Consider the following 17,490-nt stretch of genomic DNA (forward strand, 5'->3'; position numbering starts at 1 on the left):
AAAGTGTCTCATAAAAATTCCATTACAATATTTCGGTTTTTTCCAGTCCAAAAACTCAAAATTACAACCAAACGATCAAAGATCTTATAAAAATAAACCAATCACCCCAATAAAAATTCTCTTAAAAATAAATTAACTCACCCGTAAAACCACAAAAGCACCTCTAAGTTCCCTAAAACAATTTTATAAAAATCTATAATCTAAAATTAGATTTCCAGTTTTAAAAACCAGCTTATAATCCCACATATTTTAATAATCTGTTCTCATCTCCCCCTCTTTTCTCACCTGTGTCCTTTCCTCCTTTACCCCCCCCCCTTTCGCCATAATAATAACAACTATTTCTTTAACAACAAAAGTCCGCCCCAAGTAGCCGCAAACCGGAGGTAAGCGGCCACTGGCTAAATAAACACACCGTGGGTTAATGGAAATAAAATTGCCCGGTCTTGAAAAGCGTCTTCATATATGTACACATATATTCGTCTCATTGGCTCCTCTACTTCCACCATAACCAGGAAAAAAAAGTAAACAGGACCATGGACCGGTTTTCTTTTTTTTCCTATACCCTATTCCCTATTCTCTGGTGTATAAAATAATAAGAATGCAGATAAAGCTAAAGGTAAAGGGAAAACATTAAAAAAATTTTCATATTTTTTCCCGGTATTTTTAGTGTTTAATTTATTAGGGTGAAGGGTCTTTTATAGTTTACAACGGTCCTGGACATATTATTCCTCAGACGTCTCAATCTCCCGATCGTTAGTCGTCTTCTGTGTATATACAATGCGTTATATTAAACGTACAATACGTTAGTACTTGGGTACATAGAGCATGCAGGGCATACACAGCCCATGCCAGGGAGTTTGAGTTTGTTGAGCTTACAGATCACCGATAAAAACTCAACATTCTCGCACGACTTTTCATTCTTCGGCTTATATTACTTAAATGCAATGATAGTATCGTTAGATCTACTACTACTAGCTGCTAGCTACTATGTAACGAGTAACGACCAACAATTATTATGCAACAGCTGTTCGGAAGAACTCCGCCATTGAAGTGATCAACGCTCCCTCTGTAGTGGCGTCGGTTTTAAGTTTTCTTTTTTACATTGGAATGCTATTTTTTATTAGCAATTTTTAGAAACTGGTAATTTTTAGGAAATTTTGGGCCATAAAAAAAATTTTTTATAAAATTATGTAAATATAGTTTTTTAGAAAAAACAATTTTCATAAAATTAATGAAATTTTATAAAATTAGAGTTAAATGGGTAAAAAAAAAAGTTTTGATTTGTTTAAAAATTCTTAATTACAGCCGTTAGAAAAAAAGGGGCTAGTTGGTTACTTTGGAAAATTTGAAATTTTCGGCCATAAAAAAAATATTTCATAAAATTAATGAAATTTTTATAAAATTATAATTAAGTGGGTAAAATAAGACATTATTTGCAAAAAAAATTTGGATTTGTTTAAAAATTCCTAATTACAGCCGTTAGAAAAAAAGGGCTAGTTGGTCACTCTGGAAAATTTGAAATTTTTGGCCTTAAAAAAAATATTTCATAAAATTATGTAAATATAGTTTTTTAGAAAAAACGGTGATTTCATAAAATTAATGAAATTTTTATAAAATTATAATCAAGTGGGTAAAATAGGACATTATTTTGCAAAAAAAATTTGAATTTTTTTTTTAATTCTTAATTACAGCCGTTAGAAAAAAAGGCTCGTTGGTCACTCTGGAAAATTTGAAATTTTTGGCCTTGAAAAAAATAGTTCATAAAATTATGTAAATATAGTTTTTTAGAAAAAAACGGTGAATTCATAAAATTGATGAAATTTTTGTAAAATTATAATTAAGTGGGTAAAATAAGACACAATTTTACAAAAAAAAATTTGATTTTTGTAAAAATTCTTAATTACGGCTAGAAAAAGGGGCAAGTTGGTCATTCTGAACAATGCGCAATTTTTAGTAAAATAAATTATTTTTTTCAATTGTGTAAATTATTTTACTGAAATCTAGGAAAATTTTTCTCAGAGGTAAAATGGGCCGCGATTGTAAAATAAATTTCAAATTTGCCCATACAAAAAAAACCTTAAAAAATTACCGTAAATATTCAAAATATTGTTTTGACTAAAATGTAAAAATTTGCAGCCTATACTGCAATTTTCAAAGTTTTTTTTCCCATTATTATTTGCCTCCAAAATGGTCTCATTTGACCCACAAATTTTTTAGAGGTCAGTTCTCTTCTATAAGTATCCAAAAAAATGAATACCTTATGAACCCTAAGGGTTGTTGGGTCTCCTTAACTAATTACCCAGTCATAAACATAAAATGTAAGCTAATAGGTAATAGGCAATTGGTAATTGGCCTAGATTCTCAGTAATATCGGGAGCATAAAATAGGCCTCGGGAGTAATAAGACTCATTAACATGAGCATAAGTGTATGGATTTGTCGGTTGTCAATCGACCGAATAGAGGTACTGCTTACACCAGTTACCAACCACATTATTATATATATATGTATATATATGTATATAATTATCGTTATTATTAGAGTGGCCGTTGGGCTGGACACGCTCTGAGGGACAGTAGGTTTAGTTCTCCACCGAGTTAATAAAACTAAAACTGCAACTCTTGTTAAACGAACCGAGACCGGTAGCTGGTAATAATCGTCGGTTAAGGCCTTCCTTGGCATCTATAACTCAGCTCAACACTTTTAATGTCCAGTCCAGGCAATCCATGCACGTCTATATTTATTTAGTGTGTTAGTATTCATACGAGTGCCTGTTTAAGTTTTAGTGGAATGAGAAGGTAGAGGTGGAGGTGGGAGGTGGAAGTAGAAAACCATCGGTTGTCCCATAAGTAATGCCGATGGTAATTGTGACTACTAATATAACTACGGTTATATTTGTGTGCATGTTGTGTGCCGAGTGTTTATGTATTGGGACCGATGGACTCGATGCTAATGTTGTTACTTTTTTATGTCCACTTTAGAAGGATATTTTTTTAAATTACGCGGATACAAATGGACGACAAGCTTTCACTTCAACTCGGGATATCTAACGACTATCGCCAAAATGGGAGGGATTTATACTCGAGCTGGCTTTTATACTTTTTCTTGAGGATTTTTTATGGGATGGATTTATTTGAATTAATGAGATAAAAATAAATGTCTTTTAGGAAATTTTTTAGTTGAGTTTTGTTCGACTTTTTGTGGAAGAGAGTAAATAATATTCTCTAAAAATGGCACGAGTCGAAATTTTGGTGGTTTTTTGAGGGAATGGGAAATTAGTACGAGAGGATCCAGTAGATGGCGCTGAGGTTTGGCCTTCTCGCATGTTGTGGAAAATTTAACATATATTTTAGGTAATTGTGATAAAATATAAGGATGTCTAACTTATTTTTGAGAGTATATATTATTTTTAATGGGCTTTAAAAAATTTAGAGGTTTTATGACTGAAGTTTCTTTGAAGAGTCGGAACACTAGTTTATAGACAAAACAACTTTTTTGTAACTAATTATTGTTTCACATTACGATTTAATAATGTGAGAAAAAAATATGAGTGCAAATATATTTAATTATTGTAATAATAATAATAATGGTGGTGCGCGAAAATTAATAGAAACCGAATAGCGGAACGGGCGCCCGCGGACCTTTTGGTTCGTTACAATTTTTGGTTAATACTCATTAAATCCCTTTTACTAAATAATTTTGATTATTAACCCGAATATTTAAATAATAAATAAATTATTAAAAATAGTTTAATAAAATAAAAATAACAACAGCAAAATATGTTTTACATCGGATCGTTTAATTTTATTTGTAAAATAAAACTTTGAATAATTTATTTGTTGTTCAGATTTTATTGCAATTAAATAAAATAAAATGAAATAATAATAAATATTTAAATGCTATATTTTTTTCACCCTCGACCCAAAGTGCTAATTATTTATAAATATTTAAAATTAATAGCCGCAGTAATAAAAAGGTTATTTAGAGTTAATCGGCAATTAAATATTATTTTATATATTAATATATACATTTAATATTTATTTAATTAATTCCTACCAGTTACATCAATCGACCCGATTTATTGTAAATAAAAAATATTAATTACTCATAATAAAAAAATATTTAACAACTTTAATCGCCAGCTAAGCTCGCGGTTTTCTTAATATTTATGCCGGTCATATTTTAATTATCGTCGGCCAAATTAATAAACTGATTGTCTATTTTTTAAACCTCCATATAAAAACAATTTGAATAAATAATTAATCATCGTTAGCACCAATTGTTAATCAATTAAATTTTCCCTGTCATATAATAAATTTTACCAAAAATTCTCTGCCCAACTTTCGGAATAAAAAATAATTTTTTTAGTAAAACAATTAATCTCACGCTTCTAATCATTACTATCATTAAAAAAAATTACTTTAGATTTTTTTGACACTACAGTTCCTTCAAATGCGTACAGTCTAGTGCGTTGGCAGCACTCGCCTAAGGCTCGCGCGTAAAATATTGCGCTCTATACTAAAAATACTTATGGTAATTCATAAAAATACAATAAATTGGCAAAAAAAATATGAATTGTCGGCTAAGACAAAGCAAATTTCAGTAAATAATATAATTATTCTGTCTTACATATGTATGACATACTTAAAAAAAAAATTTTTGAATTGCGTACTGAATTAAAATGTCCGAAAGCTATTATATGTCATTGACACACGTAACAGTACAACTCACACATCCGTGACGTTCTACTTATCTCAGAACGAATAGCGGAATGCGTCTGGTTAACCCAGATCGAGGAAAAAAACACTAAAAGAATAAGAATAAGAAGAAGAAGAAGAAGTATAAACATAAGTCCGAGACCGAGACCAAGACTGAGGCGAAGATGAAGGATACAAGTAAAGTAAAAAATAATAATAAATATTACAAACTTTAAGCATTGAGAAAATTATATATGTGTACATATATTCATATATATAAATGTTCTGTTAATATTTAAGTCCTCAATATTAATATTGAGAGGTCGCTAATCCAAATTTTTCATTTCCCTTTTAAATAACGCGGGAAATTTTTTTTTTTCAAACTCATCAGCGGATCGATGCATCGAAAAGATCGATACATATTTTTGGGAAATTGAACGCTGTACAAAAAAGGTCTCTTGTTATTTTTCGATAAATTCACTTTTTCAAAAGTTATTCGAGGTCAAAGGGAAATTCCTAGTAAATTTTTGTATGATGTGACATTTCCGGCGAAACTATCAGATTTATCACAAAATTTTGTAGGACCTTTTTTGTAGATCGTTTTATTGTCTACAAATTATCTTTGATGAAGTTTCCGAAATTTTTGAAAGTTCTTTAGTTATTTGCATTTAAAAGTAAATCAAAATCGGCTGAATACGATTTTTTGGAACAAATTGACATTTAAATGCGAATATCTAAAGAACTTTTAGGAATTTTGAAAACTTTGTAAGAGATAAGTTGTGGGAAATAAAACGATCTACAAAAAAGGTCCTATAAAATTTTGTGATAAATCTGATAGTTTCACCGGAAATGTCACATAATACTAAAATTTACTATGAATTTCCCTTTGACCTCGAATAACTTTTGAAAAATTAAATTTATCAAAAAATAGGAAGAGACCTTTTTTGTACAACGTTCGATTTTCCCCAAAAATATATATCGACCTTTCCGATACCCGATTCACTCGAGTTATAAAATTCCAAATGAAAGAACCAAAAGTTTTCTCATGTTAATTAATTGGAAAATGAAAAATTATCGTCAGCGATTTCTTAGAATTAATATTAAGGGTTCAAATTTTAACAGAGCCTTCATTTTAGTGTTTTTCACATATAGATATATATCACTTGTACAGCAATCTATGATAATAAATTTAGTTATTTTTGTTGCTTAGTCGGCAATTTACTTTAACAGCCGACAGCTTTCACAAAATCAATGTGACAAAATAAAAACTGTTTTTTTTTATACATCCGAGATCGGGCACGACGGCTTCCCTAAGCCAGTCATTATTTTTTATTTATCTCCATCCAATTCATTACAATTTTGCCAGAAGAAAGATTTATTTTTTTTTCCTTAAAATTTGTGAGGGGATCCATTGTGCCCCGGTCTCCGCTATGTTTATTGGTTTTAAACGCAAGTAATGGAATTAAAAATGAAATAAGTTTAAGAAGATGGCTGGAAATAGAGACGGAAAATAAACAGACGGCTGTTGGAAACTGAATAGCACTGGGTCAACCATAAGGTGCAACGCCCTGACCTCTATCTCTTTTTATCTTGACTTGTTACTACTCTTTCTCTTTCGCTCTCTATTCCCTTCAACATGTACATGTATATATGTATGTTATATATTATTATAGGCTTCCCCTCATTCTAAATCCGATAAAAAATATTTTAAAACCAGCATTCAACTTATAGTTGGCTTTATTTATAAATTTTATATTTTATAATTAATATTGTGGCCAAAATATTGCAGATACGGCAAAAATGCTCAGGACTAATCTTGTAGGAAATTTAATTTCCTACAAAAAAGTACTCTGTTAATTTTCATGTAAATTCAATATTTTGGACAGAATTTCACTTCAAAGAAAACTCTAACAATTTACTAATTTACTGAAAAATTCTTATTGTTATTTTGACCTTTGAATTAAAATTGCGGGTCAATTATTAAAGATACGACAAAAATGCTCAGGACTAATCTTGTAGGAAATTTAATTTCCTACAAAAAAAGTTTCCGTCAATTTTCATGTAAATTCAATAGATCAACCAGAATTTTCATTCAAAGCAAACTCTAATGCTTTAGATTTTCACTGGGAAATTTTATTTCTTATTTTTGACTTTGAATCAAAATTGCGGCTCAATTATCAATGATACCAAAAAATGTAAGAGACCAAATTTGTAGGAAATTTAATCTCCTACAAAAAAGTACTCAGTTAATTTTCATGTAAATTCAATATTTTGGACAGAATTTCACTTCAAAGAAAACTCTAATAATTTACTAATTTACTGAAAAATTTTTATTGTTATTTTGACCTTTGAATTAAAATTTCGGGTCAATTATTAAAGATACGACAAAAATGTACTAAAATATTTTTGTAGAGAATTAAATTTCCTAAAAAAAAGTCCCTACGACTTTTCACCCAAATCCCATAGCTACCGAGAAAACATCAAGAAAACCCCGAACTGACTCCAAAAATTTACAATGAAAAAAAAATATATAAGAAAATATATCATATATTTATTATATTCCTCCTCACAAAAGTTATGAAAATATTTAGACATCTCTTCACGCTTAATTCGATTCGTAATTTCTGACCGCGAAACCGGTAGCGCCCGATACCGAATTTCAATGAATGGATTCCGTCTCCCCCCGACCCTTATCCCCCTCATATTTACCCGCAAACTCCATAAATATAATTTCCAGTCATAAAAACAAATACCGCAAATTAATTTTTTTTTTCATAAAAGAAAATTAAACGAGTTTCCAGACAAGTGATTTCTCTCGGATTTATTTATAAAAAAAAAATAGTCAACTTACTTAGACATCAGACGACAGTCAAAGTAATGGCGAACACAAGTTTGAATAGTGAGAGCAATAGGGACAACTTCTTAAGACGAGTTTTTAACTGAAAGATGTTAAAATAATTTTCACAACCGCTTTTCCCTTGGAAACTAGTATACTGGAATAACCAGATATATATTGGTCTTGGGGTTTCACTCCAATACAGACTTACATATATATCTATATATATATATATAGGAATTACTATATAAACTATTATGTGTTACATGGACTAATATGCGAGAATAGTGTTGAGATGCAGCAGATTGAGGTAGAAAAGAAGCTTAGAGTCTCTATAGATCCGGCTTAAGGGGTCGAAAAATTTTTTTGGGTCTGCACACATCATTTTTAAAGATATGTGTGTATGTGTGTGATATAAAAATATGGATGATTTTTTTTCGAGTATCACATGGCAGCAGAAATTCGCGTGCGCGTTAAGTGCCGAGGTGAGAAAAGAAGGAATTATGAGCTTAGGGGACGAAAATGATACTAATGAGGGCCCCGAGACATGATCTTGGGGTTGAGCTTTTGGACGGTTGGAAATTTTTTTGTCATTTAGTGACAAGATGGCGGATTTTTTAAATTTTGGTAGAAATTTGGCGGGTGGGAAAAAGAGTTGGAAGAGGGTGGGGTGAGATTTTAGAAATTTTCAATTGAAATTTAGCGATATTTTTTTACTATTGCAAGCATGTGAATTTTCTAAAAAAGCGGGAAAGTTAAATTTTTTAAAATTTAATTTCTCAGGAAAATTTAAAGACTGAAATTAAAATTTGACAGTTCATTTTAATAAAATTTTAATTAAACGAAGTTCAAATTTTCAAAATCAAATTTTTAAAAAATCAAAATTTCAAAAATTACAATTCACCAGAAATTAAAATTTGACAGTTCATTTTAATAAAATTTTAATTAAACGAAGTTCAAATTTTAAAAATCAAATTTCTAAAAAATCAAAATTTCAAAAATTCCAATTCACCAGAAATTAAAATTTGACAGTTCCTTTTAATAAAATTTTAATTAAACGAAGTTCAAATTTTAAAAATCAAATTTTAAAAAAATCAAAATTTCAAAAATTACAATTCACCAGAAATTAAAATTTGACAGTTCACTTTAATAAAATTTTAATTAAACGAAGTTCAAATTTTAAAAATCAAATTTCTAAAAAATCAAAATTTCAAAAATTACAATTCACCAGAAATTAAAATTTGACAGTTCATTTTAATAAAATTTTAATTAAACGAAGTTCAAATTTTAAAAATCAAATTTCTAAAAAATCAAAATTTCAAAAATTCCAATTCACCAGAAATTAAAATTTGACAGTTCATTTTAATAAAATTTTAATTAAACGAAGTTCAAATTTTAAAAATCAAATTTCTAAAAAATCAAAATTTCAAAAATTCCAATTCACCAGAAATTAAAATTTGACAGTTCACTTTAATAAAATTTTAATTAATCGAAGTTCAAATTTTAAAAATCAAATTTCTAAAAAATCAAAATTTCAAAAATTCCAATTCACCAGAAATTAAAATTTGACAGTTCACTTTAATAAAATTTTAATTTATCGAAGTTCAAATTTTAAAAATCAAATTTCTAAAAAATCAAATTTCCAAAAATTACAATTCACCAGAAATTAAAATTAAAAAAAATTAAACCAAAGTATTCGTATCTAAGATAAAAAATTTCACTAAAAGTAAATCTAAAATTTTTTTTACCTCTAAAATTTTCTAAAATTACCTGAAAATTCGTTGAATTTAAAAAAATAACTTTTGTTCTCATCAACGGTTTTAAAAATCATCCCTTGAATAAAAATTTCTGACTCCTCTTTCCTCTTAAAATCCACTGCGACACTCGATTCCACTTCTTAAGCCAATAAAGCAGCACTTTCTTTATCCCAATCCACTGAATCGCAAAATATGTAGTATGCTCAGAACGTAGTTTTTTCTTTCATTTAATCTTTTTGTGGTCTAAAATGAAACCGAGTCACACCCCATAAAAGCGCTACTTGTGGTCTGAGTAACACAGTCTGATATTAAGAGCTACTAGGGCGACCAGCATATTTTTTCTTTTATCTTTTGCCTCATACTCAGTGGGAACAAAAAAAAATTAAATAAAAAAGAATGAGAAGCGGATGTTAAGTGCCTCCGCACTCGAAAATTCAAAAGAGTACGTGAGATTTCTATGAGATTTTTAGAGGAAATCTCTACTACACAAACTTCAATTCGAAGCAATAAAGTAACAATTATTATTATTTTTCTATTTTTTTTAGTAAAAAATTTTTCCCACAAAACTTTCGTAACTAAAATTCAAAATAATTCAAAATCTACTGAGTTTATCAAAAAATTTAAAGAATACTTTTTTGTAGGAAATTTAATTCTCTACAAATTTGTTCCTATTCACTTTTATCGTATCTATGATAATTAGGCTGTAATTTGAATTAGAAGACGAGCATTAGAATTTCTGAACGTTTTCGTGAAGTTTCGGCTTTTAAGTGAAGTATTAATTTTTTTTACGGTTATTTTTATTATTTTAAATGAATAGTGAGTTAGACAATGTCATTGACAGTTTGAAAATAATAATAATGACGATTTAAAAAAGCGCGAGGTCATTAAATAAACTATTGACGCAATAATGAATACAGTCGCTCCTAATTTGTAGGATTCAGCGCGCAGCGTCGTGGTCATGTAGAGAAGAGTTATGTTGCAAGTTAAAATTGACCATAACTCATCTCAATCATTCATTCACGTTTAATGATTCAACGCACAGTTATAACGGCCATTAACATTGTAGAACATTGATTAATAATTTTTATCACTAGTTAACAATCCAAATATGAATACTCAAAATTCCATTGTCTACGTCGCCTACTGACTGTTAATTTATAAAACAAAATTTTTTTTAATCGACCAACTGATAGAAAATAAGAAATTCTTATTATTTAAAAAAAAATATATATGAGGTAAAATTAGACTCCATATTTTTAGTAGACATCTGAGACAAAAAAAAAGTTTTGCTCAAATTTCAAAACCTTCTAGTTCATAAAAAAGGGGAGGGGCAAGTTGGTCAGCTCAATAATGTGGGAAATTTAAAATTCCCGGGTCAAAAATAAAACTTGATTTAGACTTGGTTTACCAAGTCGAAATTTGGAGCCGTTTTTCACAAGACAAACTCGACTTTTTTTTACGAAGGTATGAAATATATTAAGATTTCGCCTTGGTTTAGACTTAACTGGCTTATTTAGTCACGATTTAAGACGAAAAAGTTTAAATCAAGTCGAAATTTACTTGCTTTAGACTTATTCGACTTAAATTTTAAGACGAAAAAGTTAAGATCAAGTCGAAATTGACTTGGTTTAGACTTATTCGACTTAAAATGTAAGGCGAAAAAGTCTAAATCAAGTCGAAACTGACTTGATGTAGACTTATTCGACTTAAATTACAAGTCGAAAAAGTCAGAACTAAGGTGAAATAATTTTGATATATTAAGGCGAAAGTAAGGCGAATAAATGACTTTTTTTCGACTTGGTTTAGCGAGTCAAAAGTAATGTGAATGACTATCGTGCTCAAAGTAAAGACGAATAAGTTGAAACTAAGATGAAAAAAGTTCAAAAAGTTTAAAAAAATTAAATTTAAGTCGAAAAAGTCGAGATCTTATCAAAAAATCGTCGGCAAATCGATAATTTCAAAAGAAAATAAGGCGAAGCGAGCCTGAATCAAGTTTTATTTTTGACCCGGGTTTAGTAAAAAAAATTTTTTTAAGGGTTCGTATTTTACATTAAAAAATTTACGAGATCAATTTTGAATTATTGTGCAGCAGTTGATTTTTTTACCTACGGAATCCTTTAGAATGAAATTTACTGTATAGAGAAATTTATTTTAAGATAAAAATTCCTTATTCACTTTGTATGCAATCATAGTTTTTTTTTGTTGCATTATCGGAGAATCATAGAAGCTGATATGGGGTGCAATGGGTCACTTCAAATAAGTACTTTTTTTCAGTAGTGACCCATTTTACCTCAGATGAATAATGCAGACAAGAAAAACTTGAAAGAAAAAATTTTCAAGTAACCGCAATATTCAAGTTGATCAAATTGCCGAATTTTTCTAATTATTGTTTCCAAATATCACCCATACACTGTAAAAAATTTTTGGACCCGGTGTAGTGTAAATGTCTCGGTGTAAAAATTACACCAAATTCGGTGTTGAATTTAAAATTTTTACACCACCAAACGTTTAAATTTATAATTCATGATAATTTTGCGTTAAGAAGGAAAATTTAAACACAGTTGAAAAATTTGTGTTAAATTTAACACAAATCACATGTCCCAAACGGTCCACTCAATTTTTTGGGTTAATTTAACACATTATTCTTGTGTCAAACAATAATACGGGTTCAAAAATTATTGAGATCAGACAACACATTAAACTTTAGTTAAATTTATGCTTGATGCTGTCAAATAATTTACACAAAATTTTTAACTATTGAATTTTTATACAAGAACAAAAAATTTGTAACTGTGTAAATGTGTATCTAAATAAAATTAATGTAGTTTTCAATTAAATACATAGTCAAAAACATTCAATGATCGTTTGTTGCTCGTTAATTAAAATTACGAGTAACACGGAATGGTGTAAAAAAGCAGATTACACCGTAGAAAAATTACATGAATGGAAAATTTACACCGAGAAAATTTCACACCGTTATTTCACACTACACGGCCGTGTAAAGTTCTCTGGTTACATTTTTACACCGAAATTTTTTACAGTGTAGAAGTATATAACCATCAAAATAATCAACAATAAAAAGAGAGCGAAATTCACACAACAATAAGACGATCCCGAGCAAATTCACGCGCATGAATCAATGCCATAACCTATGAATTAAATGTCAAATCAAAAATGAGTTTGGCAGCAAAAACACGTGTATTCATTTCGGAAAACTCTGAAATCAGCTAAAAGATGAAATTTAAAGAATTTCATTATTTGGTACGTTCGCAAGTGTTACGAAAAATTTTTAAAACAAAAACTGAGACAAATAACACAAATATTACTCAGTAATACACAGAAAAAAAGGATTTCTTGGCGCAAAAAATTTTTTCTTGTTCTAAGAAAATTTTTACTTGAACCAAGAAATTTTTTGTATTATAAAGTGAAAACAAAACTTTTCTTGGGGTAAGATAAAATTTTCTTGGATGCGAACAATAAAAAAATTTTTTAGGCGAGAAAAAAATTCTTGAGCCAAGAAAAATTTTAGTCTTCAATTGATAATACAAAATATTTCTTGCGCCAAGAAATTCTTTTTTTCTGTGTAATAGAGTAAAATATATAAGATTTATACCTTCGTTAAAAAATAATATCGTCTATTAATTTTCCAATTTACTTATCTTGGGTTAAAATAACCGATTGTATATTTAATTTATAAACCTAACAGTTGATCAATCGATACTATCATATATTCGAATACTAAAAGAACAAGTGTATAAAATATTTAAAAAATTAACGCTCGTAATGTTGGTATCTGGGCTACCGCAGTAACGGGATAGTTTAAATATATATATGTGCTTTTACTATGCTATTTATTCCATAAGAGTAAAAAGTAATAGAATTACATCTACATACATTAATACCTACTTATATATGTATATGTATATATAAAATGAAATGAGTCCAGTTAAATTGTGATTAAAAGTTAGTAAAACACCTCACGTTTATCTAAATATTTTGTGTCGCGAGTATTGAGTTTTTAGCACTTGACCCATATATCAGTTTTTCGCTAAAGGTCATGATTAAATTTAGCGACAATATTTTGATATTTAATTTATGGTAAATAAAAGACTGAGTAAATAATAAAAGTAGATGAATAAGAGATAAAAATGTCTGGCAAGCCCTTGTTTGTTAACCTCTAACGTTTTATAGTTCACTTGCTAGTTTATTTGTTGTCTGTTGTGTCTATATATTCTATTAATCCGCTCTCTGTACTTTTATTTAGTATCATCCTTGCTTGTGTTTATTGCTAAAAGTCAAGGGAAAGTATTAAGTAAATAAATAAATATATTTTTTGTTTAGAATTTACTATTTGTAGTTTTAGTTCCGACTTCTTTGTTTCGAGTATTTATTTTTAGACAGACAATTGACAAATTTAAATATTTATTTACTTATTTTTTGTTGTTGTTACTTTTAATTATTGATAAGAAAATTATTGATGTCGCGTTTTTTTATATAGGAATATAAGTTGTGCTGTATTTTTAATGGGTGCAAAATTTTTTTTTTCTTGAATCAAGAAATATTTCTTCGTTCAAGAAATGCATTGAGGCTGCATTCCACTGTCCCAAAAAATTTTTACTTGAATCAAGAAAAATTTCTTAGTTCAAGAAATAGAATTTGCCTATTGAATTGTGGCCATATTTTTTTACTTGTATGAAGAAAAGTTTCTTAGTTCAAGATGTAAGTTATGGCTTCAATCCACTTTTCCACTAAATTTATTTTACTTGAATCAAGAAATAATTATTAGTTCAAAAAGTAGGATTTGGTGATTTAATTTTGACTAAAATTAAAAATTTTTTTACTTGAATGAAGAAAAATTTCCTATTTCAAGAATTAAATTGTGGCTTCGTTCCACTTTTCTAATAAATTTATTTTACTTGAATCAAGAAAAAATTTTTAGTTCAAAAAACAAATATTGGCCTCATTCTATTGTGTTTAACACTCGATCAAATATTGGTTACTTGAATCAAGAAAAATTTCTTAGTTCAAAAAGTAAACCATGGCTTTATTCTACTGTTCCAATAATTTTTTTTTTACTTGAATCAAGAAAAAGTTCTTAGTTTAAGAAACAAATATTGGCCTCATTCAATTCTGCTTAAAAATGGAAGCAATATTTGTTACTTGAATCAAAATATATTTCTTAGATCAAGAAATAAATCATAGCTCAGTTCCATTTTTCTAAAAAATTTTTACTTCAATCAAGAAAAATTTCTTTGTTCAAGAAGTAAACCATAGCTTCATTCTACTTTTCCAATAAATTTATTTTACTTGAATCAAGAAAAATTCTTAGTTCAAGAAACAAACATTGGCTTCATTCAATTCTGCTTAAAAATGGAAGCAATATTTGTTACTTAAATCAAAATATATTTCTTAGTTCAAGAAATAAATCATAGCTCAGTTCCATTTTTCCAATAAATTTTTACTTGAATCAAAAAAATTTTCTTAGTTCAAGAAGTATAATTTGGCCATTTGATTTTGACTAAAATTGAAAAACTTTTTTCTTGAGTCAAGAAAAATTTCTTAATTCAAGAAATAAATTTTCTTCTTGTTCCATTTTGCTAAAAAAATTTTTTTTTTACTTGAATCAAAAAATTTTTTTTGGTTTAAGAAATAAATTGGCCTCAATCAATTTTGCTAAAAAATAAGAGAAAAAACTTTTTACAGCCATGACAAAGTAGTCTTACTTTCTCTAAATGTAAGCAAATAAAAAATTCAGCGTCTAGAAAAATTAAACTCGTATCGAATAAATAATTAATTATTTAAATTAAACGATAATAATTCAAACGTTTAAAAAATCTTAATCTAGGGCTCGCGCGTAAAATGTAATTTTTTCAAGTTCTAGTTCAAGGAAGATTAAGATTCGAACTGATACAAATAATTCTTAGATTGTAGAGATAAAAGGTGTAAACTGTTAAAGAAATGTGTGTTGATTTAAAACATTAAAGTAAAATAATTTCGAGTTTAAATTGTTTTCTGTAATGACAGTTATTTAAATTGTCTATTTTAAAATGAAATATTTTCTAATGACATAAAATTAATTTCACATTAAAGAGAAATTGATAAATTTAATGTTCTTAGAAATCTTTGTAATAGTAATATACTTTTTAGGTCAACTAATAAAATTATATTAAGGTTTTTAATTTTATTCACACAACAATTAAAACCATAATAATAACAAAAATATTCAAAATCTATAAAAGTTATTTTTTAAATCGTTAAAATTTTTCCTTCTCCGACTTTTTCTCCTATTTTTCAATTTTCCTGCCAAAATATCGAATTTATCATAATATTGATAAGGACCTTTTTTACAGGAAATTAAATTTCCTACAAAAATGTTTGAATACATTTTTCTCCTATCTCTGATATTTTAGCCGCAATATCAATTCCAACTTTCTCAAAATAATTCTTACTAAACAATTCAAAAATAAAATATCCTTAAAAAATTTCTAGCTCCTCAACTACTAAATTCTCAAAAAAATTCACTCAAACCTTTTTTATAGGAAATTAAATTTCCTACAAAATCATCCATCATCATTTTTACCATAACTCCTCTCGTTAACCCGCAATTTAAAAAAAACCTCCAAAAACTCCCAATCTCTAAATTTCAAATTTCAAATTTTCGCGCCAAAAAAAAAATTAACAAATTTTGTTGCTTACCTCGAATTTTAGTATCCTGTGGATCAAAAGAAGCAACACAATGATTTTGCTGACCAGGTTTTTTCAGCAAAACACCAACAACTTTAGGTGCCATCATCATTTATTTAAATCCCGTCTCGTCTTTTCGAGAAAAATCACTCCAATTACATTTTAACTATGCACGTTAATTTAACATAACAACAATAATTTATATATTAATTATTTAGAAAATTATTAACAAACCACTGGTTAATTAAGTTAAGACATGATTAATTAAAACTCGTTAGGATAAACGATAAATAATTGAATCTATATCGCTCGCGGCAAAACACTTTTACTCCATATGACCTCGGATCCGTTTTAATATAACTGCAATTGCATTTTAAACAACCTGCACGCTTCATCGAACATATAACACGACATATTAACTCTCAACTCACAATATTATTTATATATTTACATATATATGTAATTTTTTTTTTTTTTTAAATAAAAATCTCGAGTATTTATCTCCTCATTTTTTAAAACTCATCTTCATTCTCTTCATTTAGTCTCATATATTATACATGTATATATATAATTATATATATGTTATCTCATATATTTTCCACTTATATAAATAGATGTAGATATACTATTTATATTATTTATTATTTAATTCATGACTGTTATTTTAATTAAAAAAACAATTTATGCTGTCATATATTTTCATATTTGTTGTTTGGATATATATATGTATGTGTGAATTATTTGGACACTTTATTTTTTGAATATCACTAGGGAGAAGAAGTCACGTAAATCCAGATGTGGGAAATTTTAAGCGTTTTTTGGGGGCGGGGGTGGATTTTTTGAGAGAGTGAGGGCTGGGGGTGAAGCACTGGGTGATTTTTTAATTAAAGATGTTTGATTTTTAATTTAAATTATAACAACACGTAGATTGTGCAGGACGCACAGCCGGCGTACGACTGACCGACAAGCGGAAGAGTGTCGGCTGTCGTTTCTACTCTCCCCTCTACGAACGCTTATTATTATTTCTCTCATTCTATTTTCGCTTATTCATGAGAATATATATACATATGTATGTATATATATATGTGGATTTATTGTTATTTAATAAATATTATTTTATATTAAATCATTTTTTTATATTTTTGATTCATATATTTTTCAAAATTTCGATAAAAATATTAATTACATAATTAATTATTTTGAGACATCTCATTTTTCCTCATATATATTTTTACATTTATATATTATATTTTTACAGAAAATTATTTTATATTAAATTGATTTTTTAAATTTTGATTTATATATTTTTGAAAATATTAATAAAGAAGTGAAAAAATTTTTCATGTAAATCTCTATATTTTTTTTGACTTTTTTTTAATGTGCGCGCATAGAAAAAACAGTTAACTTGAGCCGCGAAAGTTATTTTGGTTTAAAAAATTTTTTTTGACCAATTAGGCAACAAATCAAAACTTTTTCGTGCCTAGCAAAGAATTGTCAAAATTTTTGAATTGAATAAAA

At 27.9% G+C, this 17,490-nt stretch overlaps 1 protein-coding gene across 1 annotated transcript in view; it reads right to left on the minus strand.

Moving 5' to 3' along the window:
- LOC130665150 (uncharacterized) overlaps positions 1 to 16,914 on the minus strand; it is a 35,225-nt gene extending 18,311 nt beyond the window's left edge. Inside the window, exon 1 of the mRNA XM_057465441.1 lies at positions 15,985 to 16,914. Coding sequence (XP_057321424.1) covers positions 15,985 to 16,084 — 100 coding nt within the window. The 5' untranslated portion in view covers positions 16,085 to 16,914. The remainder of the gene's footprint in view (positions 1 to 15,984) is intronic.
- Positions 16,915 to 17,490: the final 576 nt, after the last annotated feature.

The sequence above is a fragment of the Microplitis mediator genome, chromosome 3 (assembly GCF_029852145.1).
Source record: "Microplitis mediator isolate UGA2020A chromosome 3, iyMicMedi2.1, whole genome shotgun sequence".
NCBI classification, from domain to species: Eukaryota; Metazoa; Arthropoda; class Insecta; order Hymenoptera; family Braconidae; genus Microplitis; species Microplitis mediator.